This window comes from Leiobunum rupestre, chromosome 7 (assembly GCF_980474605.1).
Source record: "Leiobunum rupestre chromosome 7, qqLeiRupe1.1.hap1, whole genome shotgun sequence".
NCBI lineage: Eukaryota > Metazoa > Arthropoda > Arachnida > Opiliones > Sclerosomatidae > Leiobunum > Leiobunum rupestre.
In genome coordinates this window covers 18904175-18931323 of record NC_143390.1, presented here as the reverse complement: position 1 = coordinate 18931323, position 27149 = coordinate 18904175, and the positions used below count along the sequence as shown (strand labels likewise).

General features: G+C 39.2%; 1 protein-coding gene across 1 annotated transcript in view; it reads right to left on the bottom strand.

Annotated features, from left to right (window-relative positions):
- Positions 1-27149, bottom strand: part of LOC149935003 (sodium/calcium exchanger 3-like) — a 157912-nt gene that overhangs the window by 108432 nt on the left and 22331 nt on the right. Inside the window, exons 2-6 of the mRNA XM_090154720.1 lie at positions 15348-16019; positions 14934-15276; positions 14563-14801; positions 13699-14028; positions 13276-13635 (exon numbers count right to left, since the gene is read on the bottom strand). Coding sequence (XP_090010846.1) covers positions 13276-13635; positions 13699-14028; positions 14563-14801; positions 14934-15276; positions 15348-15892 — 1817 coding nt within the window. The 5' untranslated portion in view covers positions 15893-16019. The remainder of the gene's footprint in view (positions 1-13275; positions 13636-13698; positions 14029-14562; positions 14802-14933; positions 15277-15347; positions 16020-27149) is intronic.

Below are 27149 nucleotides of genomic sequence, written 5' to 3'. Positions count from 1 at the left end.
ACCAAGAATTATGCTATTACCGCGTAATATACATTTTTCTATTACGAGGTATTAATATTCTATTACGAGGTATTAATATTCTATTACGAGGTATTAATATTCTATTACGAGGTATTAATATTCTATTACGAGGTATTAATATTCTATTACGAGGTATTAATATTCTATTACGAGGTATTAATATTCTATTACGAGGTATTAATATTCTATTACGGAATATTTTTATTCTATTACCGAGTATTTTTATTCTATTACCGAGTATTTTTATTCTATTACCGAGTATTTTTATTCTATTACCGAGTATTTTTATTCTATTACCGATTATTTTTATTCTATTACCGAGTATTTTTATTCTATTACCGAGTATTTTTATTCTATTACCGAGTATTTTTATTCTATTACCTAGTATTATTATTATTCTATTACAGAGTATTTTTTATATTACCCAGTATTATTATTATATTACGGAGTATTATTATTATTATTATATTACGGAGTATTATTATTATTATTATATTACGGAGTATTATTATAATTATATTACGGAGTATTATTATTATTATTATATTACGGAGTATTATTATTATTATTATATTACGGAGTATTATTATAATTATATTACGGAGTATTATTATTATTATATTACGGAGTATTATTATTATATTACGGAGTATTATTATTATTATTATATTACGGAGTATTATTATAATTATATTACGGAGTATTATTATAATTATATTACGGAGTATTATTATAATTATATTACGGAGTATTATTATAATTATATTACGGAGTATTATTATTATTATATTACGGAGTATTATTATTATTATATTACGGAGTATTATTATTATTATATTACGGAGTATTATTATTATTATATTACGGAGTATTATTATTATTATATTACGGAGTATTATTATTATTATATTACGGAGTATTATTATTATTATATTACGGAGTATTATTATTTTTATATAACGGAGTATTATTATTTTTATATTACGGAGTATTATTATTTTTATATTACGGAGTATTATTATTTTTATATTACGGAGTATTATTATTTTTATATTACGGAGTATTATTATTATTATTATTATTATTATTATTATTATTATTATATTACGGAGTATTATTATTATTATATTACGGAGTATTATTATTATATTACGGAGTATTATTATTATTATATTACGGAGTATTATTATTATTATATTACGGAGTATTATTATTATTATATTACGGAGTATTATTATTATTATATTACGGAGTATTATTATTATTATATTACGGAGTATTATTATTATTATTATATTACGGAGTATTATTATTATTATATTACGGAGTATTATTATTATTATATTACGGAGTATTATTATTATTATATTACGGAGTATTATTATTATTATATTACGGAGTATTACTTTTCTATTTCCAATTATTACTTTTATATTACGGAGTATTATTATTGTATTACTGTGAAATATTCGAACAACACAAAGTAATACGTGTAATACCTTTCAAAAATGTGTAATCCCAAAATAATACTTGACAGTATTTCACCAAAAACCTCCGAATCGTATGTAATCCTGAGTAGAACCGCGTAAAAAATAGTGTCATCCGTCGTTATACGTATTCCGTCGTAGTGTGGTTAGCCCCTCGAATGGGACTTAAGAATATTCTTAACTATACGCGTACGCTCTTTACAAGCGGCCGAATTCTGCCATCAAAAAAAGAGACGAAAAAGAGTAAAAGTAGTGTAAAGGGGAGAAAGTGGAGCTATGGAAGGTTCCAGGCCGATATACAAAGAAGCTCTTACGTTTTCATTTCAAACTTTTTCTATTCCGCTGGCACATTTTTTGCCTGGCTTCTTGGGCCGTTGCCAAACAGTCTCCATGACAACGGTCCCTATTAAGAGAATGTGATAGTCGGGAACTCCAGGCATCCGACTCCAGACATCAATACTACTTAGGCATAGATATTAGCGGCGTACAGCGCGCTATGGAAAGAAGCCGCGAGCTGAGGCTTGCAGATGGGATACCTCTCTACAATCGTACGCGGAAGAATAAAGGAAAAGCCCCCCGCTGATCCTCGTCACGCCACAATAGAAAACCTATCTCCGAATTTCCATTCTATTTTTTATGCAAAAATGTTGTTTTTTTTTCGATGCTCTTTTTGGCATTTTTTATGGGAAAACACAGGAGCTCCTGCTTAAGAAAGAGACGGGATTGGAGTGAATTTTGATCGCAAAGGAAGAACCGGAAGCGGCAGAGGCCGAAAGTCGGAAAACCGGAAGTGAGAAAAGGCGAGAAAATGTCGTCTAAAATGAGTAGTTTTTTATTTAAATTATAAAGGGAAATGAGCAAAATGGTGCCGCTGGAGATAATGGCTTCGCGGTTTCTTAATTAAGTTTGGAGAAAACACGGACACCTTCGCTTTAATTGCATCGAGGTGCGCTAATTTTTTTAAAGAATTTTATTTCTGAGAGTACAAAAAGTCTAGTTTTAATTGAAGGAAAATTTAATTACAAAGCGCATCTTAAACATTTGATTAAAAAAATGAAATTGAACGTTGAAATTAAATACTTCCACACCCACAACGTTTTCTATACTAATTGTCAACCTTGGAAATTGAAGTAAATAAGACCAATCTGATATAAACATATTACAATGGACATGTTCAGCCCATACAATCTAGCATTGAGAATTTATTGGTTTTATTACGCGGGAAATTAAAAATAAACTTCTAATCTAGCTAGTGCTCGGAATTGTTTATTCGTTATCCACAAAATTTCCGATTTATTTAACAAAAGCTGGTAAAAAGAATATAATTTTAACTTATTTAATTATGTTTTTTACGCAACCAAGCATTTATTTGAATTAAAATGGTATTTATTTAAATAATGGTTTGTTTTGTTTAAATAATAGGCTTATCCACTTTCGATTATTTAAACATTTTACAATTATTATTCAAATATTGGTTATTTAAATAAATATTATTTAAATATCGCCGAACTTATTTTATCGATGGATAAAAGTTAATCGAACGCCGACCTCTAAATCTAGCATTCCCTCTACACTTTTTTTTTAGTGTTAGCTTAACCCGTCTACGGTCAATATTTAGAAACCATCAAAACCAATCTTTCCAAAAATATAAACAGAATGAAATGTAAATCTGAAGCAACAGCTATTTGAAGTGGCTAAAGTATAAAGGAAGATTAAGTCATCCAAATATATATTATCAACAAAGCCTTGTCGAGTGGAAATAAAAAGAAAAAACAAAAAAAAGGATTGGTATTCGACGAATAAAAACACGATCAATTCCGGTATTCTCCGAACTTATGGCTTTAGCCCGATTACTTATTCCATAGCAGCGTGCGCCTTTTTGCGGGGCTTACGTTACGAAAGGATTACGCGTGGAGGAAATATTTGATTTTTCCCCTCTCTATCAACGAGAGCTTTTTGGGCGAAGCTGATCCGGGAGGAACAAACTTATTTTCTCCACTGGCGTTTTGTTGACTCCTGAGAATTTCAGGTTGTTAAGAAAACCAAAACATCTGCTTTAAAGATTATATCACCGCTAAAGAGATCAGTAACGAGGTAAAGGAGTAAACCTATTTAAATTCAATCATTACTTTTGTTAGATATATCGAGGGCAGCGTAAAAATTTAGTCAAACCTATACGGCTCAATTATAATACTTCATTTCAATAATTTCATGCTAAAATTTCAAATTTAAATAATCTATAATAAATACCCGAATTTAATTAATCTATAATATATACCCGAATTGAACTAATCTATAATATATACCCGAATTTAACTAATCTATAATATATATCCGAATTTAACTAATCTATACTATATATCCGAATTTAACTAATCTATACTATATATCCGAATTTAACTAATCTATACTATATATCCGAATTTAACTTATCTATACTATATATCCGAGAATTTAACTAATCTATAATATATACCCGAATTTAACTAATCTATACCGTATACCAGAATTTAATTTAAATACCGTTCACTAAATTTAACTCATCTATACCATACACCATAATTTAACTCGCTTAGGCTACACCATACACCATTTATATAAAAGATCATACACCCAAATTAAATCATCTACAGCGTACACCCCAATTTAACTTATCTACACCATACACCCAAATTAAATCATCTACAGCGTACACCCCAATTTAACTTATCTACACCATACACCCAAATTAAATCATCTACAGCGTACACCCCAATTTAACTTATCTACACCATACACCCAGATTAAATCATCTACAGTGTGCACCCCAATTTCACTCATCTATAAAGTACACCCGAATATAACTCGTCTATATTACCGGATAATAAACGACACATTTATATAGTGAAGATAATCAAGGAATTAGAAAGCGGCAGACATTCGCCGATTCCACGTGGTTAATTACCTCCCCAGAATTAACGGCACAAAACTAATGGCTTCCGAGACAGCGGTGCAGCGAGGAACTCGGGGACACGAAATGAAAGCGTCCCGGAGAACACGCAGAGAGAGAATTAATAGATTTAAAAACGGGAGGAACGGGGCGGAGGAAGGCATCTCTTTCCAGCTTTAAAAACACGAACACTTCTCGTCATGTCAAGAGAAGGGGCCGAGACATTCAGTCCTGGCAGAGATAAACAACGTCCCGAGAACAAAGAGCGGCGGCGGACACGGAACAAGGCGGGGAACCTCTTCCCTTCCATTCGCTATCTTCTCGGAGACAATTTCCCAAAACGAAATGGTGGAGAAGCCCACAGCCGCTACTCGCCGAGGCGTAAGAACGGGAACAAAGAAGGTCCGTATAAAACAACGGAGAGCTTCCATATCTCATTTTTTGACGACTGTCTCGGGGAAGGGAAGAGACATTTCGAGAAAATATTGGATCTAAAGTACGCGGCCGAGTTCGCGTTACGACTAAAAGCTTCCCAGGAGCCAAGCCACGATCTTCGCCGCCACTTAAGCCAGTTATTGTTTCCACCGAAAGCGAGAGAACACCCATTTTGCGCCCACCGAGAATGCTCCGGTGGCCCAGAAAAATATTTTTAAAGCCCCCTGGCGACCAACGCCAAAAACAAGTAGCGACAGACGTGACGGCGCGTGTCTTGGAAGCTTCTAAAACTAACAGAAAAACAGACTGTCAATCCAATATAAATAAAGTTCTTCTTTTAAATCCCACTTCAGACGATCATAAAATAATTAAAACGATTTCGGTTTATTTTAAGCCCAGAAATTGCGCGGGGATAACGGGGAATTACATTTGTATACACTTGGAATGTCAAAGTTGGACTGTGATTCGTAGGGCTGCGCGATTTGTGGTTTTAGCAATCGAGTCGGTTATCGAGTATTCGAGTCGAGTAATATTGAAGTCGAGTCGAGTAATCGAGTACTTGTTTAAGGGGAAACTTTCTCTTATTCGAGTCGAGTAACTAAAAAAGCCTCGAGTAATATTTTTAACGAGTCGGCTTATCGAGTAGTTGATTAGAAGCTGGTTTTATTCAAGAAAATGTGAAATTAAATTTAAAATGAGTATAAAAGAAGTTTTAATGCTGAAAAATACTCCTTTAATTTAAAAGAACCACAGTTTCCACAACTTTGTAGGTACCGTTTATTGCCCCCCAAAATGTTGTAAAAACCCCTCTTTGAACTTCGAAGCAACGATGATAGAAAAAAACAAATACCCGACGAGTTTAGAGAGCAGCTTATTCGAGTAATCGGGTATATTCATTTTTTTGGTACTCGGTAATCGACGAGTATTCTCCAATTACATATTCGAGGCCGAATACTCGATGATGTTCAAGTACTCGCACAGCCCTAGTGATTCGCGTAGAGACAGGCGCGGTTTCTAGATGAGATTTGAGCTCACGCTGTGGTACGCTAAACTCGTCGCCGATTCGATTTAAAGCCTTGTCTTACTTATCCCATTTTCTCTTTCTAAAATACGTATGAGGAACTTAACTAGTTCGTGACTAACGTTATAAATTTCCCCACAACTTCGGTGTGAGAACGAATCGGGGCTTGTCAAATACATTTTCTGTTAAGTTTATTTTCCGAGTGAGCGACTTTTCTTGGGTCGGTGACTTCTAACGATTCTTCGCGACTGTGACTAGCCAATGAATTATGAATATGAAAATACGCGTGACGTAGTTTAAGCTCCACCCATTTCATTGGCATAGTAGCATATGTCACATAATTTATCATAAGTATGCCACTAGCTCAATTTCTTCACTAATGGTTTGTTTCATAGATATTGCGTAATATTTGATGTCATCGAATCTCAAATTCCGACTATGCTGTCGCACAATTAGCTCTACGTCTGATAAACCGACGGTCATTATTTTAGTGAACAAACCGGTTTGAACAACCAAGGCTTAAGAGCTAAAATGAACCACAATATAGTGTCAAGTGCTGTTAATGCAAATGAAGTTTTCGGAGACTTAGGTTATAAAAAATTGCATTGTCAAATAAAAGAAGCAGGTTTATAGAAAAAAATAGTTGAAATTCAGGTTGAGCTTTTCTGGGGCATCTACAAGGTTGAAATCTTTGCAGATTCTTTTGAGCCTAGGCCTAACTCTTCTAGGCTTGGTAGGCTGTGTTTGTTGCTCCTAGATTTCACCAAGGATGCAGTCAGGCTCACAGGGAATATTTGACTGTAATTATAGCCCCTGTTTTCATGATTCCTCGACTACATGGAGATAAGGCCCGCGATCGTATAGAGTAGTATCACTCTGTAGTTTTGTGCTATGGCCGCCATTTTGAGGGCAGTTTTTATCTATAGGAAAAAGTATGGGTGACGTCGACATACGTCACGCCGATATTACTCTATTGCATTCTTATAAACAGAAAGGAAAGAAATATTACACGATGAAAGGCGTACATATTCTCAGTTAACGTCCATTCATCCTTGATATAACTCTCCTTACTTAGCCGTTTTATTTTTTTTTCGATTATATATTTTTATGTTTCGAGTTTTTCAGGAAATTTATAATATCACGTTTACATTTTTTTAATTTAAAATATTTCAGATTTAAAAGTTGGGTAATGGAAGATTAAAATATTAGTTTTTTCCCGGGCTTCATTTTATTCATATAATTTCGTCCTTTTTTATTAAAAGGCTTAACGTTTTTATTTATGTTTTGAATTTTTGCTAGATTTATTTTCCAACGGAAAAGTGGTATCGTAGTTATTTCGGAAAGCAAGTGAACGGACGCGGCTTATGGAATTGATACGGCTGTCCGGCTAACTGTTTTTGATGACCCAATTGGCTACAGCCCAACGCTTTATTACAGCTAAAATGAGTGTACTTGTAAATTCCTTCGTAATACTTGACATTTTATCTTTATAACCCATTTACAGATTAGACATACTAAACTACTTTAAACCGGGTTTAGTAAAACAAATTTAGTTTTGAATTCGTGGTTTGTAACTAATAACTATCATATGTAACATAATTACTCATAAGTATGCCACTGTACCTTTATTCCATTCAAAAATCTTCACTAACGGTTTGTTTCACCACGAACCAGTAAAAAGGTGGACTACTTTATATTTTAACTTTTTTATTCATCCTAGTAATTTTCGGAGTCACACTATTGGCTACTAACATATGTATTTAAGCCAATGGTAAACCTCTAAATTGAGAAGGAATTTTTTGTTTCGGAATTTTAGTCAGTCCAATGTAGCTTTAGTGAAATTTATAAACTCGCTCGGTTTGCGCGGAGGTTAAGTGATCGCTTTCCCAAAATGGAACGAATCGTCGAAGTGGGATATTCCACCAGCGTTATTAAAACCTATCCGTCAAAAGTCGTGCATTTTCTCGCGTACAGTTTTCATTGGTTAGACGCTTTAGCGCCTGCTGCCGTCGGAAGGCGAAAATTCGGAAATCGTCTTCCCCCTTTCCGAAAAACGTTCAGCGAATAGGCTCGCCCAATAAAATTTGTACACAACACTGCGTTAGCGTGTTTAAAGGCTAGCTGCGGTCTCCTTGCGTTTGTTGCTCCTCGGTGAAATGTAATCAGAAGGCAGCCTTGAATGAAAAAATTGGGTGGGCGAAAGGGAGGAACTCCAACCGCGAATTAAATTAGCAGATTCGGTGATCCGAAAGCTTATCACGGGGAGCCAATTTGGGTAATAGGAGAGATGGATGAACGGAGAAGAAAGAAGCTGGAGAGATGCTAAAGGGGAGAAAAAAATCGAAACTCCCGCAGCCCCGCCTGGGGTACCACTCTCCTCTCTTCTCAAATTTTATCGGTTTCCTTCAATATATCTATTAATCTTTGCGACTTTGAGCTCGCTTTGGCAAGTTAGGAAGGTGGTGGTTCCGTTATTGATTTCTCTCTAAAGTATCCGCAGTTTAAGTGTTTCTTGTCGGAGAGATAATGGTGGGTAGGCGCCCACCTACAAAGCCTATATATTCGCAAATGGAGGTATGACCAAGTCGCCAACTCCGCAAACAATGGTCGAACATGGAAACTTTCTTTCGATAATGACAGTCTTTAAAAGAGGTCATTTCTTAACATTCCAACGATTATCGAATATTCTAAATTTAACCATTCCACTCTGACTTTAAACTGGACCAGATGGTTTGAAAACATTAACACTAATAGGGAGACAGCGGAGAACAGGGCCGGATTAACCAATAGGCCGAATAGGCCTGGGCCTAGGGCACCAAGCCTACAAGGGGCACCAAGAGGGTTCGAAAAATACAAAACTTTAATCATTTGCTTTTCACAAAATATTTTATGAACCAAAAACGTTTGATTGTCACATTCTCTGACGGACTGCCGTCTGGCCCCTGACGACATACTAAATCTGGCAGCAAAATGAATTTTCCTTCAATTTCTCAATTATAAATTGAGGAAGCGCCTAGCACGCTTCCCTCGCTATTGAAAGGGGACACCAAAATTAACTTGGGCCTAGGGCCCCATAAAGTCTTAATCCGGCCCTGGCGGAGAAGTAATAGTGACGTCAGTTTTTTTTAAAACATTTACACTAATAGGGAGACAGCGGAGAACTAATTGACGTCAGGTTTTTTGAAAATATTCATGTGGAACGATTCTATGGGCCAATATACCATATATTTATGTTTACGCCATTTTGGCGGAGGTTCGTAGCGTATTTTTAAAATAATGAGGGTGTGTTATTTAGAGCGTCTTAATAGCATTACTTTTAAGCTTTTTACACAAAATCTGTCAGGCCCACGTATAGCCTATGCCGTATTCCAACAATTAGGTCTAGAAGGGTCGGCGATATATCAATCGAAAGCATATGGCATGTCCTCCGTAGCCCGTTATTCATTTTTTGAATAAGAGAACAAGAAGTTTTAGTGGTTTATGCCGATTTTTGCCTCAAAAGTTACATATTTTTAGTTAGTACTGATCATTTCTGTTTTTCGGTTGCATTAAGAAATTTTAATTTTAAATGACATTTCTGGCCAATTCGCGTTTCGCTACCTTATTGCCAAAACCAGGTAACTCGAAAAATTCAGTTTGTCTAAAAATTAATATAAATGAACGTTTTCGTGTTTCGCTACCTTATTTCCAACACCAGGTAACTCAAACAGGGAATTGGTTTTGATTTTACCCAATATTTAAAATAAGCCAGAGGAATTTATTCAAACAGGGAATTGGTTTTGATTTTACCCAATATTTAAAATAAGCCAGAGGAATTTATTCAAACAGGGAATTTGTTTTGATTTTACCCAATATTTAAAATAAGCCAGAGGAATTTATTCAAACAGGGAATTTGTTTTGATTTTACCCAATATTTAAAATAAGCCAGAGGAATTTATTCAAACAGGGAATTTGTTTTGATTTTACCCAATATTTAAAATAAGCCAGAGGAATTTATTCAAACAGGGAATTTGTTTTGATTTTACCCAATATTTAAAATAAGCCAAATGAATTTATTCAAACAGGGAATTTGTTTTGATTTTACCCAATATTTATAATAAGCCAGTTGAATTTATTCAAACAGGGAATTTGTTTTGATTTTACCCAATATTTAAAATAAGCCAGATGAATTTATTCAAACAGGGAATTGGTTTTGATTTTACCCAATATTTAAAATAAGCCAGAGGAATTTTTAAAACGTGGAATTTCTTCCGAGAACAGGTAATTATTGTCTAAAGTAAAAAAGTCGGTTAAACGCTAGAGCTCGAAAATTAACTCGAAACGATTAAAATAATGAATACTTTCTCCATTGTATAATGTGATTTCCTAAAATGGCGCAACTTGCCCAAGGAGAATTCCGAGGTAAAAAGGGAAAATAGGAAAAACGAAAAAAACCGAGAAGATATCGAAACAATGGGGCAGTTCACAATACTCTTGGCACTCTGACGTCATTAAAAGTCGTTCGGATTCGAGGAACAAAAAAACAGATATAAAAAGGCTTTGAGGAGAGGCCCAAAAACCAAAATAGCCCATTCCCAAGCGGGTGACGTCATCGGCGGTATAAAGCCAAGTCGATGTCGCGAAAGAAGGCCGAGCGGGGGGACGAGCCACGTGACTGCTCAAGTTGCCAAAACGAACGATTCGGAAAAACGTTTCTTGTCCTCCGTCATCGGAAGATGTCAGCCATTCTCGGCTCGCGGCACAGACAGGGTGTACGTTACCCGGTGCAGTCAATAAAGTCGATAAACCCATAAAAAATCCCCTCCCAGCGGCAGCAACTACACCTCGAAGTCTACCTGCCTCCGTCTGGACGCGTTATCACTCATTTCTTCAGGGGAGGGGGGGGGAGTAGGAAACCCAATAGTGGCAACGGGCGTGACGTCACTAATTGAGGACGTTATTAGCGAGAAGAAGGAAGGTGGTATATATATAGTATCGAGGAATGGAGGAATGAAAACGGGAGAAAACGAATGAATAATGCGGGCGTTTTCGTTTTCTCAGTGACAGTAATGAATCCTTGGCGGAATTTAATGGCGGATTAGGTACGTTGTCGCCATCTAGCGTATGGGTTAACCGGACGCGGCGGTCGCGTAGATAGCGTAAGTATTTGACCGAAGGAGTCCGCCAGTATCAGGGCCGCCGAGAGCGTCCTCGGGCCCCGGGAAAATATTAATTTCGGGCCCCTATAAAGCCGTAACTATTGGAGATAACTATAGATTTTACCTCGTTTCAGTGATATTTTTAACGGGGGCCCTACGGTCTCCCGGCCCCCCTTAAGTTTATTTTTATTGAGGGCCACTGGCCTAGGGGGGTTGAAATGGGGGGATTTTAAAAATAGGGAGGGAAAATATGATAATTTAAATTGTTTACGTTACTTACGCAAACATTTATTGACTTTAAAACGATAACTTTAACGCTAGATTTCGCTCTTGACTACGGTAGGCAAACAACGTTTCTGAGACGGCTTCAAAAAATGTTTTCCCGGAATTTTTTTTTATAGATATTTTTATTAAATTTGGGGGCCCCGGTGGCCCGCAACCCCCTTTCGAATGATTTATTTTAAGGGCCCTTGGCCCCAGAACTCCCGCTATTTCCAAGTCTGTCTCGTTTGTTCCGAATCGGGCCACCAAGGCTGCGCGAGCCCACGATCCGGAAAAAAATAATTTCGGGCCCCCATAGAACCGTAACTATTAGAGATAACTATACATTTTAAAGGTGAAGTATACCTCGTTTGTTCCAAATCGGGCCCCCAAGGCAGCACGGGCCCCGGTAATTTGTACTGGTTTCGCCCTCTCTTGTCGAGCCCGGCCAAGATTACGAGAGGCATAAAGACAAATGCCAAGAATAGCGAGTGGTATCGTCACTAAGGTATTTAGGAAGGAATGGAAACAATGTACAACTCCAAATATTCGCCCGTCAAAACCTTTATCTTGCCCATCTCTATTTAAACACCTATTTTGTCAACCGACGGATCCACTTTACGCGGGGTCAAACGTAAAGGGTTAACAAAAATACACTTCAATAAATTGTTCAAGGCGTAACAATGGGAAAAATTAGGTTTAAACAAAGGCGAAAAGTAATAACGTTTATTAAGGATTAAACTTAAACGACTCGAAAACGCGTTATAAGCCGAGTATTCGAGATAATGGGAGTAAAAACAGACACAAAGTAAACAACGGGGATCGATAGGACATTATGAAAGTCGCTTCGGTCCCATTAACGAATACAGTTTCCGGAGGAGAAATGTTTAGATAGAGCCCGAGAAAAAGGATTAAAACGCGGGGAAAACCGAATTTATTAAACCTCATTCTTTTACAATGAATCTTTAAAGGAAGACAGCGCCCTCTCTCGCCAGCCGAAAATAACAAAATTTTCAAGCGCGAAGTAAAAGATTCAAAAGAGTGTAATAATTAGAAGATAATTTGCCGGAGCTTTCGCCTTGATCCAAAAATCGGTCGCGGAATCTAAAAAGACAGCCACCAAGCGCCAAGGCTTAAAAACTCGAGCTTTCCACTACGACAGTGACCTCGCTTCGTGGGCTGGAAATTCGCCATTTAACTAAGCGGTACTTTACAGCGTCCTAGCCTTTCGGCGTCGCTACCAGATGAGAGTGGCGTTCTTTCTAGTCGTATAATAAACGAAGGAGAAGAGATGGCCGCTTTCCAACTGGCAGCCACGGCCTCTTACATTAGGATGAGAGAAATTCCTCAAACGATGACCTCGGAGCAAACTCCCGACTATTATGAATTTCAACTTTCACCGACTTCCCTCCGGAAGAATCATTCCGATTTCCCTTCTATTCTTAACGCTCGCTTTCGGTCGACCACCCGCGCTTTTTCGTCTCTCTTATCACCGATTAACTTAAAGCTTTTACGTTAAGTTAAAACGTTCAATTTTACGAATACAACTTGAGGGAAAAAATCAGTTTGACGTGGGAATTTCCATAACAAATAAGTATAAACGATGTCCCCGAAAAATCGATAGTGGGAAATGCGTGTAAAGGGCAGGGAGAAAATTTGTTCTTTATATTAGTTTAAGGTCTCCGAAGCAATCTTAACTCTACTAAATCTTACATCGCTATTGCGCACTGAAAAAATATGGCTTTTCTACGGCTGAATGTAAATATACTTCAAACTCTTAGTAGAGCAAATCTGACCTACTAGCGCCTGTAGAAGCATTCCACACGCGTCGCTTCGCGGTATCGCGGGCTACTAAGCCACCAGGGGCGTATCATTCTCTTAAATATTTTAATATTATTTTAAACACACTTTTTTAAAAATGTAATTCGAATGAATTTAGACGGTAGGAGGCGATAGAAGCGCGTAAGGAAAGATCAAACTCACGATGTTTCGTTGTTGTCGAAGAGTATCTCTCCGAAGGAGGCTTCGTAGTCAGCTCCGGATTGGGCCGAGCCGTCGACGGTCTTGTAGGGCAACAGGACCCGTCCTCTGGCGCCGCTGAAGCGATTGATCAGGATGCGCACCTCGCCCGACGATTCGGCCACGTCGTACATGGTTTCGGCAAATGAGTAAACGCCGCTGTGGTCATCGTCCAAGATCATGACGGTCGCTACCGCCGGAGTGGCCAGCTCCAAAGGCGGTCGACTGGCTCCCGTCGTCGTCAATTGCCCCGAACTAAGCCTGGGCGATCCGCCGTTCATCGTAGGTGGCCTCGTTACCATCAGACCATCCGGTGTTAAGTACCTGTATACGACGGTAAAAAGGGTAAATACAAAGACGTACGAACGTGAGTTCCATTTGTCTTACCTGGGATTGCTAAGTCGGACGTAAAAATGTTCGTCTTCTTCGAATACGTCATCGTCGATGACGCTGACGTATATTTGTTTGTGAACTTCTTCGGGTCGGAAGACCAGCGTGCCCTCCGCTTCCTCGTAATCGGAACCGGCGTTCGCCGTGCCGTCCTCAGTCTTGAACTCGACGCAGACGCAATGCGAAAGGTCGTTGGCCTCTCTCGTGACGGTCAGCGGGAACTGACCGACGTTCTCCATCACCGTGTAATGACCCGGGTCAAAAAATATCCGGGTCACGTCCTTATCCAGAATTTTCGTATCGTCGTCCTCTTTCTTGTGATCTAACCTACATTCGAGGGGACATCCCGAAATTAATACCAGCCACGCTCGACTCCACTTCCATTCGAAATATATCAAAGATAAATCGAGCATGCGTAAACAGCTTCGCCGTATATCTCCCTCCCAAAATAAGGCCATTCAATTTCCCCTAGGGTTTGAAATGGTTTCAAATGAAATTCATAAAAGTGCAGAAGGAAGTCAAAAGTGCGTTTCGAAAAGTTGGAAAGGGAAGTAATAGACGAAATTTCTAAAAGATAAACCTTTTTTCGCTTAATGTAGGGCTACTTTATGGATTTGGTTTCCAGGGAGCGTGAAAGAAAGTGGATCAAATTAGACTGCTATCGAAGAAGGAAAAGTTAGACACAAACATTTCAAAAAAGAGTTATACACGTAGAGTACATTAGAGAAAATAGAGTTATAGAATACGTTAGAGAAAATAGAGCTATAATATACGTTATAGAGAAAGTTGTCACGCGGAAAATTGACGATGGTGATACTGTAGGTCAAGAAAACGTACTAAAAAAGGTCATAATCAGAATACCTGGCGAGATTCTTTCGTTTCATAATGTTTCCGCCACCCATGAGCTTCCTGGTAGCTTGCACTCGGTAGAACGCTCGGCTTTTGGGTCCTTTCGTCATGATTTCGTCCCTGGCCATGACCTCGAGCTCTTCCATGGAAGCTTCCGGATGCTTCCTTCGAAGTTCCCGCAATATGTCAATGTATTGCTGCCGGTGTTCCTCGAATTCGCGCATTTCGTCGCTACCTTCGTTACCCGGAGTCTGTAAACCTCAGAGAAATACGTATATTTATCAATCAATCTAAAGGGATCACTAGAGAATACGGGACGAGTGAGAGGAGGCGGATCCAATTACCCGGATGGATATAGAGGGATTAAGAGGCTCAAGGCGTACCTTGAAATCGACCACTCCACCGTCGGGTAGGTGATTGGCCTTGTGCGTGGCGCCGAGTTCCATGTCTTCGCCCTCGCCACCCACGATGACGCCTCGCTTGTTCATACGGTAATTTTTGGAAATGTATTTGTAAATGAGAAGGCGCCGATCAGCGATGTAAGCGGTCAGTACTGTGGCGGGGAAAAACATAAAAGTGGTCAGTCCCTCCCACAACTCGACCACGCCGGGGGACAGCACGGCGATAATGATGTAGAGCCAAACGTAGGCGAAGACGCTCCACGTCATCGTGACGAAGAAGACCCTCAAATGCTTGATCTTACGGTTCTCCGTAGTTGGTACCGCCCTGACGAAGAGCCGAAAAGCGCCTGATTAGAAAACGATTTTATTAAAAGTGGAAAAGGCGTTCTTCCTTACCAGACGCAAATGGCGATGATAACGAACATGTTGAAGGCGGCGCTGCCGACGATGGTTCCTGGTCCCAAATCCCCCGCCTGATAGTCGTGCCCGTAAATCTCGATGATGGAGAGCAAAATCTCCGGCGCCGACGAGCCCAAGGCCATCAGAGTCAAATTGGACACCGTCTCGTTCCATATGCGGACGTTAATGATTTGCGTCTCCCCGTTGGGCTTCTTGAGGATGACCTCCTTCTCTTTGGAAGTGATGACCTCGATGGCCGCCATGAAGCGGTCGGCGATGATGGAGACGCCGACGAACATGTACACGAGCGCCAGGAAATAAATGATGCCCCTGGCCACCACGTCCCCCGTACTGAGATTCTCCAAGGGCGTCCACGCGGGAAGGATCAAACCGTCCAAACAAACTCCCTCTTTCGTCTTGTTTCCGTTGCCATTTCCGGCGGCCGCGGCGGACGTCGTCGTCCAACATACCGACGCAAACACGCTCGTCAGCAGCAAGATTCCGCAACAGCGAAAGTCGCCGGAACGACTCCTAGCGGCCATGACTCACGGACGACGCGTCGGAAAAGACCGCTAATTTCAATCCGTTTATAGACAACGAATAAATTCTCAGTCAATATCCTCCGAGGCCGAAGACCCGATGTGTCCGGGGCCTGTCACCCCCACGCCTCTGTACGAAAGAAAAAAATACCACGTCAAAAATTAACCACATTCTTACCAATTAAATAAAAGGGTACTGGCCTAACGTTAATTACGCGTCCCTGATGAAATTAAACCCTCTCGGAAAGCCCCGAAAGGAAGAAAAAGAAAATAAACGAAGGGCCCCGCGGGAATAACAGGACATCGCGCGGAAAAAGAAGCTTCTAAGGTTGGCCTACTAATACAATAGGTGAACAAGTCCCCGGAGGAAGTGGCCGAATCGACGCTGTCCGTGGAATGACGCGCTGATGGAATGCAAATGAGAGTTCGCCGAAAAGGACGAGCCTTCGCCAGAGACATTTCAAAGAGAAACCTTTTACGTCGACCGACCGGCGACCAGCAGTCGGCTTCAAACTCTCCGGAGAGGAACTCGGGGTTAGAAAACGGCGTAGAGACGAGGCACCATCAACCGGTCTTACGCGTCAAGCGGTTTCTGGGAATGTTGCCTACGTCCAGAGATATAAAGAGAAAACCGAGAAGCCGTACTAACCTATCGATTGGTCGAAGTACCCACTCACCTCTAAACTAGAAACGCACTCCAAATTCGTTCTAGCTCAAAACAAGATTTGGCCACTGTTATTTACACGATTATTTTGGCAATCTCGCGACAGGTTACGAGGCAGCCTCTGGCACTCAATTAATTCACCACCAAAAAGACTTTTCAGGGTCTCAACGGACTTAACGGTTGCAATTAAAATAATCGGCGGCTTCGCCTAAAACAATAACTCATTAATAAGATTACCGTATATATTCTTTTTAAGAATCTAAAGGGAAACCGATGCCTGTAGTAAAGTAGAGATTAACTTTCCGTTAATTAATAAGGATTCCAATGTCGCGCCTCGCCTTAGCGGTAATTACGACGATAATTATTCCGTTGTTTAATTGGAATCAAGAGTCACTGGTGAGCGGTGGGGGGGGGGGGGGGTGGAATTAGGTTTAATAGCTCAAAGTGGTCGTTTATTAATTATGAAAATGAAAAGAAAATAACCCCTCCTGCCAGCCTTCACTCTTCGTAAGATATTCGAGCGCACGATAAATCTCAACCGGCAACGTCTACCTTTTAATTAAGTATTGAAGCTCTTTCGGGGTGGGTCGGAAAACACACAACATTTTTATTCCCTCCTTCGTCGAGTAGCTAATATGAAGAACTACCCTTGTTTTTATAGCAACCACCGGTAGCCACTTCCCCTTTAATATTTACTAGCTTGAAACATATTCCTTCGTAAGTCAAAATGCCTTCGGAAGAAAAACATGGTGTGGCGCAATACATCCTGATTTTCTTAAACGATTACGTGGGGAAAATATGGATCATAAATTATGTAGATAACTTTACCGTCTTCAAAACGTTTGAGATCTAAATTGTTAGAATTGATATAGTAGTCGACGTTTATCTTAAAGCAATTGGCGGCTACTGTCTAGTGGCATTCGCTGGCACTAGACGTCGTTAGCGTATTAATCAAAACAAGTTAAGTTAGCATCAAAATCTAGCCTATAAGGTGTGGCAAATTGAGAGCTTCTGGCGTCGATTGGCTTTTCGGAATCACGTGGTTTCGAGAAGCCAATAGATCGCAGACACCTCGCCTTTACTTTAAGTCCCGGAAGGTGCTGCCACCTAGAGGCATTTTTGTAAACTTTTTTTTTACTTTCTTGTTGTTTTAAAGCGAGTCTCGGCTCTTCCAGCAAATGAAAAAAAAACACTTGAAAAAAATACGCTCCTAGCATTGGTATATATAGAAACTAATTAAAAGCTATGTGGCTTGACTAACTTGTTTAGATTTTATTTTTGGTGACATCTATTGAGCGAAATTCGAAGCAAGTCGTAGCCGAGTCTTGCTTCAAATATTTTCTCTTCTCATTTGACTTTCTAACGAATTTATGAAACGATACTTTCAGGCTTTCGCGATTGGCGTTTGGTTGAAAGATATGCCCGAAACAGAATCCAATCCATAACGATAGGCAACCTTTTATTCAAATCGGCACAGTATAATGTATAGAAATATAAATGAGTTTGAAAATGTTATTTCAAGTTTTAACTATTTTTTCATGTTATAATACACCGTATATCGAGCCTACGACAGAAATAGACCAAGAAATAGGAATATCATCTGACCTATTTGAGATATGAAATTTTCCAAAAGGACACGTTGCCTTACCCATTCAATTTGCCATGGCAACCTTATTTTACCCAAAATTTGTTACAATTTTCCCTCAAAAATGTTACAATTTTTCCCCAAAAATGTTACAATTTACCCAAACTTGATGAAATTTACCTAAATGTGGTCTAAATTAAACATTTCGCGATTTTAAATTTTTTTCAAAATTTTCGTAGTGAAACCGAGAAAAATCCCATGCTTTTTTAAATGGAGATTTTTTTGTGTTAAGTGGCCAAAAACATTTTCGTTTGCCATGGCAAATCGAATGGATAGTGCAACGTCTCCTTTTGGGAAATTTCATACCTCATATAGTTCTACATTACGACCGACTTTGAACAAAATCGGCAATAAACACCTCGGGTACTCTCCTTGTTAGTTTCAATGTTTCCTAGAAGCTACAATTTCTATTCCTCTGTTGGCTTACGAATTTAATTTGTAGTGCCGGAGCTCACGGAAGATGGTGCTAAAGTTGTGGGCGGGAATTCCAGTATGCCGACTTGCCTAACCTATAGACTGGATAGAGTTACAGTCATATCAAAAAAGTCTGATTATGAGGTTCCCAAATACTCCGCGAGCGAACTTGGCTCTTTGTGACACTTAAATTTTTGCTTAAGACCAAGAACTATTGAACTACTGACGCTTACTTCGGCAACATACTGACAAAATATATAATTGGAAGACCAAATTGTCCGTTTCTGAAGGTACATATCAACGTAACCTGGCAGTCATTCTACCAACATAAATAGATAAATTACTAGCTTTCCTTAGGAACTAAAGTATAGTGTTTCGTCTATGTATCTTCGGTTTCCCCTTCCATAAAAACTTGTTAAGGTTAACGGTAATAGTTAGTGTAGGGAGCTGTTGGCTCGCGTGGCTTGCAGGAATTGCCACCACCCTCCTACGCATTGTAACCCGGCCACCTGAATTAAAGGCTTTAAAAGTCGCTCGATGACTTAGGCCTAAGGTGGTGCCTTGGGTATTAGCCTAGCTGATTATTATTATTATTATTAATCGAAGTTTAAAGCCCTTTCAGCAGACGTAACGCGGATTTGCAGAAAGGTACTTGTTAGATGCCTACTTATCTCTATATGATCTTATATACTTCTGGTTACAATTATTATAAAAACTGTGAATTTTCTAACAGCACGTGTTTTAAAAGTTCTTGAAATATGACGCATACCGTATAATTATCGCACACACCGTTACCATTACATTCGGTGTTCTAAACCGTCTAAATTATCTAATGGATGGCGAAAGCGTGCAAATTAAATCTAGGCTTACCATTTGTTTCTACAGCTGACGCATCTTTACAATAACAGTCGCGCGCGTCTACTTTGCCCTTCGAATAAAATAAAATATAACCGCGTTTCCAACTTATTCCATTAAGTAATACCTTTTAAAATAGCCAAAATTTAAACGCGTCGGCTAAGAACTCATTTCGAAAAACTATTACATTAGTCGTATTTTAAACTGAACAAGTACACCTGGTGTTTGAAAAGTGTTTATCTAGTTTTCCCACGTTTTATCCGATATTTATAGAAACTGAAAAATATAAAACCACACGTTTAAAAAAAAACGCGCTCTAAATCCGCCTACTTGCGCGGTTTCATTAGACAACTGGCAATTTAAGGACAAAAAAATGATAGGAAGTGCGACGAGAAAAAACTATTAAAGCAATAACCACGTATAACTCTTAAAGAACATTTTCAAACCAAACCTAAGACTAAAGAAGGAACGGTAAAATATAACCAATTTAATAAATAATTTAATCCAGAGTTGGCAAAAACAGGTTTTTGCCGGGACATGTGGGAAAAAAGTGGAAAAAACTGTTTTCATGCTAAATTAATCATTGATATATCTATTAAGTGACTAATTTGGTCATTGCAAATAGGAGAGGTGAAAAAAGGCCAGAAGAAGATTGAATAGAATAGAAGAATATACTGCTTTTATTATTTATTTTTTATTGAATTTTGCCACTAGAGGTGGAAAAAACCATGGAAGTACGATTTTCCACACGGTTTTTAACAGGAAAACAATAGGTGGAAAAAACCGCGGAAAAATCTAGTTTTTTATCCATCCTGATTTAATCAACTCTGATGTATCAATTCGAAAAGTCGGATTTGCGAATATTAATAAGACAACCCGTTTAATCGAAACGTTAAAATATAGGCGATTTTAATTGAAGTTATGACATTTGTGTATTTGAAAGTCAGCCGTTTATAGCTGTTCGGAAATTAACGCCAAATCATGACGGAAATGTAACGTCGACAAAACACGAAGTAAGAATAGCCGCGCCAACTCTGGAAGACGCGAGGGATAAAATCACCACTTATCGATAGGGCAATACCGTTTTTCTCCCAACACGTACAGACGAGGTACTTGAAATAAATAAAAATAGATAGTCCATAATCTTATCTAAGGTATACGCGGGGAGTTAGAGCCGTATTTTATTGAATAACGGAAAATCAGCTCGTTTACAAATGGTAAAGACCGCGAACAAAATTATACTGGAAACGGCCTAACTGAGAGGGTGTTTATATTTCGTAATATCGTAATTACTACAGGCTCGCGTTGGTGATTAAATAAAGAAGTACAGGTTGGCTTCCTTCCCGTTGTATTCTTTCAAATTATCGATAATGAGAGATAAAAATTCAGGCTAACATAATAATAATAATTAAATTAATTTGTTTAGCAGACTAGGGCTCGTTTAATTTTACAAGAACTAATTAATTCATCTTCCTATACTTCTAATTTTATTCGTTTGAAACTTGCGCCTTCGAAAGCACCCAATTATGTTTCGAATTACGTTTCGGGAGAAAAAATAGTGCGTTAAAAATTCGTTATTATAGTGATTTTATAAAAGTATTTCATACGAAATATTTGCTTTATAAATAAGTAAAGTACAGAGTGTAATTTTAACATTTTACATCCTGAAGTGGAGTTATACACGCGGAAAGTATTGACGGATACTTATTGAATATACTACATACTTCTGATTCTACCAAAATATGTAGTAATTTTCAAACCACGTAAATGAAGAAAAAAACAGCTAGATGTCATTTATAAACAACTAAAATAGTTAGCAACATCAAGCAATAGAGTAGGTTAGCTTACAGTAACTAAAATGGTGCTACGTTCATTAGCGATCGTTATATCATAGGGTAAAATTGAAGAAAATTAAAGTGAAACCAAATAAACCATTATAGATTCTAGTTCCTACGTATGTTTAAATCCCGAACACTTTACAAGAAATCCGACAAGAAACGCGAAATCCAGCCTGGATTTCGCAAAAATACGGAGATTTTCCAAAATCTCGAAATCCGGCACGAAATCGAGCAATCCAACGCAAAATCTCGAAATCTGACAAGAAATCCAGAAATCCAGCAAGACGTCCAGAAATCCGAAAAGAAATCCAGAAATCCGACGATAAAAACTCGAAATCCGGAAATAGATCCCGAAATCCGACGTGAAATCATGAAATACAGCGATAAATCGAGAAATCGAAAAATCGACAATCCGACGAGAAATCTGGAAATCCAGCGTGATATCCTGGATTTCAAAAGCCATTACACATTTTTGGTGAATGTTCGACCCCTCGATTTAACAACTAATTTTACCACCGACAACATATTTATTCCACAACCATAGGAATAGTAAAATCTGGAAAAATACACCATTATACAAAGATTGATCGCATCTGGAATACTAAACTTAGAACCAACTCCGGGGTAAAAAGCCAATAACCACGCTATCAGTGAAAGAATTATTGGGTATACAAGCGTATCATGTCGGGAACTATTTAGCTGAAATCAATAATACCCAATTCAATAAATGAGAACCGGAGTAAGAAAAATCTGGCCAAGTCGCGGTATCGTAGAAGCGATCTCGCGTTCGTCGCGAAAACCAAACGAGAAGAAGATCTACTAAGCTCAGTATCTAATTTCAATTAGTGGTCTTTCAGCGGGCAAACCGAGAAGGCTTATTAGGTAACCTTGGACGGCCTAGGGTTCTTAAGTCCCGTAACATCCCGTGGCGGACGAGCAAATCAGAGTACTCCTTAAAATTGAGCGAGAGAGAGAGAGAGAGAGATAAGGGGACGCTGATAGAACGCCTATAGCTGGAATTTATCGACGAAGGCAAAGGGAGTTCCACCGTAATGACCTATAGCAGACGCTGCGCCCAAACTGCGACCGCCTAATACCCGACTGCGACTTGGCAGCCTAAACGGAGGGTAAAGTCTGTTGGCGACCACTTTTAGGTAAGGCTCAGAGTTCCGAGTCGCTCTTCCTAATTTGGAAAGGATCCAAAAAGGAAGCGGTCTCTCTGCCATCGCGTCTTCCTAAAGACCCAACGGCGCATATACGCCAGTCCCGTTACCTCCACTTCCACCGAACACATTTTTTCGGAGCAAGTTTTTAGCGTGACTTCCCCCCCGCCCCTTTCGCTTGCAGGCTGCCCCATTTGACCCCCGGCCGTGATGGTCGCGGAGATGGAAAGTCAAGAGAGATAAGTAAAAACAGAGTTGATGCGCGAGGTCGGTCGTTTCGGAAATTGACAAAGAATTTGACCCATCATCCTTTATTTTTCAAACCGTGGTTTTTCCTAACTTAACTGACTGCGCAAATGGGAAGGTGGAAGACGTTTAAATCTAGGATCAGCAAACGCAACACCCCACACAAGGAGAACGCAACGCGTCAGAAGTCGTGCATTTTCTTACGCACAATTTTCATTGGTTAGACGCTTTAGCGCCTGCTGCCGTCGGAAGGGGCGGAATTCGGAAATTGTCTTCCCCCCCGCCCGTAAAACGTTCAGCGTAAAGCCTAGTTCCCACTTGAAAATTGACGCTCGCGAATAAAATTTGTGATTTTTTTCAATTTAGCCGCTAAAATCGCGAAAGTTCTATTTTTTGACGCCCACACCTTGGCGATAAAAAGCTTCAGCCAATCAGAAAACGCGTTCCCTCGATCTCTTCCGCTCCCGTCCGTCACTTATTAAGCCTAGGTCTTTAGAAAAGCAGCTCAGCCAACTTGACCAAGATACTGAAGTAAAGGTAATTTAAAATATTTCCCTAACCCAAAAACGTCTATCTTTTGGGGACATATACTTATTGTATATTGCATAAACCAATAAGACATTAAGTACAATTAAATTAATTTTATTGAAATTATCAACAGGAACATCCATAGGGTTCATTTTGGACTGATGTTTTATGTTAGGCCTAAAACCTTACTAAAAACCCGCACGAGTTGTTTTCAGCGTTTTTAAATTTTTGCGCTAAAGTGAGAACCGCTTCCCCAGCGACCGAAAAAACGCGTCTTTTTTCGTTGCGCGAAAATTTGCCAAGTGGGAACTAGTCTTAAAGGTTCGTCCAATGAAATTTGTACGCAACCCTGCGTTAGCGTGTTTAAAGGCTAGCTGCGTTCTCCTCGTGTTTGTTGCTCCTAGTGGGGAAGAACCGAACGGTAAAAATTGTATATACGCCACGCTATTTACAAAACATTAAAGAGGCTCATCAAAAATGGTTTGCATGTATAGGAACGACCCAAAAATACATCACGGGCCAACTTTTATCGCGCGAAAGCGGATTTAACGGTCCATATGAAAGTGGCTATATTTTCGAGCTACATTCTCGTAGCTTCCGCAAAAGTACACGAAAATCTCGTCAGAAATAAGCGGATTCCATTTCCCGGCGGATTCCGTCGCGGAGACTTTCGACGTAAAACGAAGTATTTAGACTATTTCGCGTCTAGGCAAAGAATTTGAAGCCACTAGCTCAAAATTCGCTAATTAGACGTGAAGTAAAAAGAGAGGTAGCAATTTAGGTTAAGCGTTAATTAAAAAGGCCGGCACAGATAAGAAACCCGAGTTTCCTAATTAAAAGAGCGACGTCCATAAAATTGGGACCTCGCGTTATCTCCGCGCGAATTCAGAAGGAGAAACTACTAAAGGTCACTTTTTTGCCCAGTGTCCCGTATGCAAATGAACTATGAACACCGCTGAAAGATACAGACGCTGTAGGTAGAGTTTCGTAGGACCACGCCATATATCTAGGTGACATTTCACTCGTGACCAAATAAAGCAATTAGGAGTGGGGTGGCGGAGTGGTTAGCACTTTCGCCTCGCGGGAAGAGGAGCCGGGTGCGATCCCAGCTTGTGGCACTGGGTGAAAACTCGGAACAACTCCTTCCGCGTTGAGTTTTTAAGTTATCCCCCCACTGTTTAAAGGGGGTTTTCCTCCAATTCTTCGGTTTCCCCTGCCATAAAAACTTGTTGAGGTTAGTGTAGGGAGCTGTTGGCTCGCCACCACCCTCCTACGCATTGTAACCCGGCCACTTGAACTAATGGCCTTAAACGTCGCTCGACGACTTAGGCCTAAGGTGGTGCCTTGGGTATTAGCCTAGCTGATTATTATTATTCCCGGCCACCTAAATTAATGACCTTAAAAGTCGCTTGATGACTTAGGTCTAAGGTGGTGCCTTGGGTATTAGCCTAGCTGGTTATTATTGTTATTAGGTACGAGTTTAAGTTTAATATTTCCAAATTGACGGAGTACGTGGTTTAAACAACGAATTTTAATCATATTTAAAAGTACGCGTTGAAGAAGGATTTGATCAAAGGTCGGTAGTTTTCGGCGTGATATTTAAATTCGGACAAGGCGAAGAGAGGCGTCTCTATATTTAGTTGTGGCACTGTGCCATCAGTCGTATTCTAATTTTATACCATAGCGCGCCAAAAGACAATATCAAAAGAGGTGGGTATCGAAAACATTGTTTAGTAGCTGATAACTCATCCATTACCGTTTCCATTCTCGCGCGTCATGTCAAAGCTAGCTACAGTATTCTCCGCGCGCCAGATCATTTTCATTTTCCGGACTAAAGACAGAGGGGGGAACTTGAGGGGTTAACTTGAGGGGGGAAGGAAACACGGGATTTACATAATGACGTCATTAAATCTCCGTACATCAGCTAAAAAAAAGAGAACGAATTTTAATGACGACGGTTCGAGAGACCTTATCGACTTTGTCGCGAATAATGTCATTTCTCTGTCGGGCGCCGGCTGCTTCCACTTTCACGTTTCAATGTTTTGTTCTAGTCTAAACATATTTTTATTACAGTTAATAAACTGCGTAAATAAACACGTATTAATTAAAGTTTCCACTTATCTGTTCTAAATGGGCCAATTATTTAATGGGCGTTTGGAACGTTCAACTTCAAATTCAGTTACGTCGTGAATGTATCATATTTATTCAAACACTTCTAATTGAACTATTTAAATATTTAACTATTTAACTATTTTAACTATTTTAACTATTTTAACTATTTTAACTATTTAATATAAGGAAGTAGGAATCTAAAGTATCTTTTTTAGTACAGGGACAAGATTCTCATTGCTACAAACATTTACCTCGAGGCTCGCCTGGCTAAGTAATTATCGTTTAACAATATCCGATACAGAGGCGTAGTAACCATTAGGCTAAGTAGGATTATACCGGGGGGCTGGCGTATAGTCGAGATGGGGGGGAGGGGGTACCAGGGAGCCCTAACTAAAGCTCGGTTGTAGTTAATCCGCTACTGATCCTTCTCTGAGAGCCCATTAATGGAATCTTGCCGATGATTTGGTGCTATAAGTGCATTCCATAAGTGTGTCAGATCGTCGAAATAAATAAAATAATTATCGATAGCTATTTATTGAGTGACGTAGATTTGACGTCATCGAGGCAGTATTTAGGAATTTTTGCTTTTGCGGGCTCATAAGTCCCCCGTAAGTTACTTTTCGGTCTCAAGGGGCTGCAAAGTTTGAACTCCACTAGAAATAAAATCCTAAACAGGTAAGCGCCTCTATCGAGAAAAATACGCGACTTAAAAACACTAATGACGTCTAGAGCACGTAAATGGTTTAATCTGAAGTCTACCTAAAAAATTGTGAACGAAATCGTAAATGGGATAGAATTAATTAGCCAAATAAAGTACTCAACTAGTTGAAATGTTTAAGCGACAGAAAAACACGTCTCGGTGTAAAGTCACTTCTCTTCATCCAATTTAGAAAGAGTCTTAATCCCAAAAAAAGGCTTAAGAGAGACAGCGTGCTTTACAGGGGAGTAACGCGTCTTAAATGAACGAGACAATTTGAAGAAAAAATTCTGTAAATTGAACCGATGAAAAAGAAAGGAGATCGGAAAGAAGAAAAAGAAATGGGGTCAATTTGTGGCATCCCCCCGTCGACATCTTTTCCGTTGGTGGGGTGTGTCGTCGCCTGGGAGTCAGGGACAGATGACGAGCCCGACAAATACAATATCGATATAACCGGCTGTAACGACGGAGTGACTCGCTGAAGTCTGATGGATGGCCAAAAGCGAGGAATGGATCCAGCTTCTCCGAGATAGCGAGCTCTTTTTTAAACAACAACAACAACAACAACACCCACAGCCACAGCCAACGAAGGCGATTACTGTTGGATTCGTTCCTAAACAAAGCATTAGGCGATACTATAAAGTAAATTTGGTCTTAACCAAATTATTAAAATGGGAAAACAATATCACGTGACTACCATTTCACAGCCAACTTCGATTCGGTAACTCGTTTGCATAGTTGGCCGTGCGACGGTAGATAAAAAAAATATTCCTTCCAAATCCTGCAGACAGCTAATTAACTGACACCTTTCTATTAGAAGATGTTTTAAATAATAATAATAATTAGATAAATTAGATGAATCGATCAAATTTAAAACCGCCATTAGCAAAATAAAATGAAAAATAGTTCGTATTTCTTAGGATAGATAGCGCTGCGGTTCTCGACCAAGTCACGTGACTACCATCTTTTCAGCCCCCTAGACTTTATAGTTTCGCCTATTGAACAATTATTTATGGTTTAGTGGCGCTTTTCGACTAGACAACAGCAATGGGGGGAAATTATTTATTATTCAATCGCAATGTGTGTCGAATATTTATG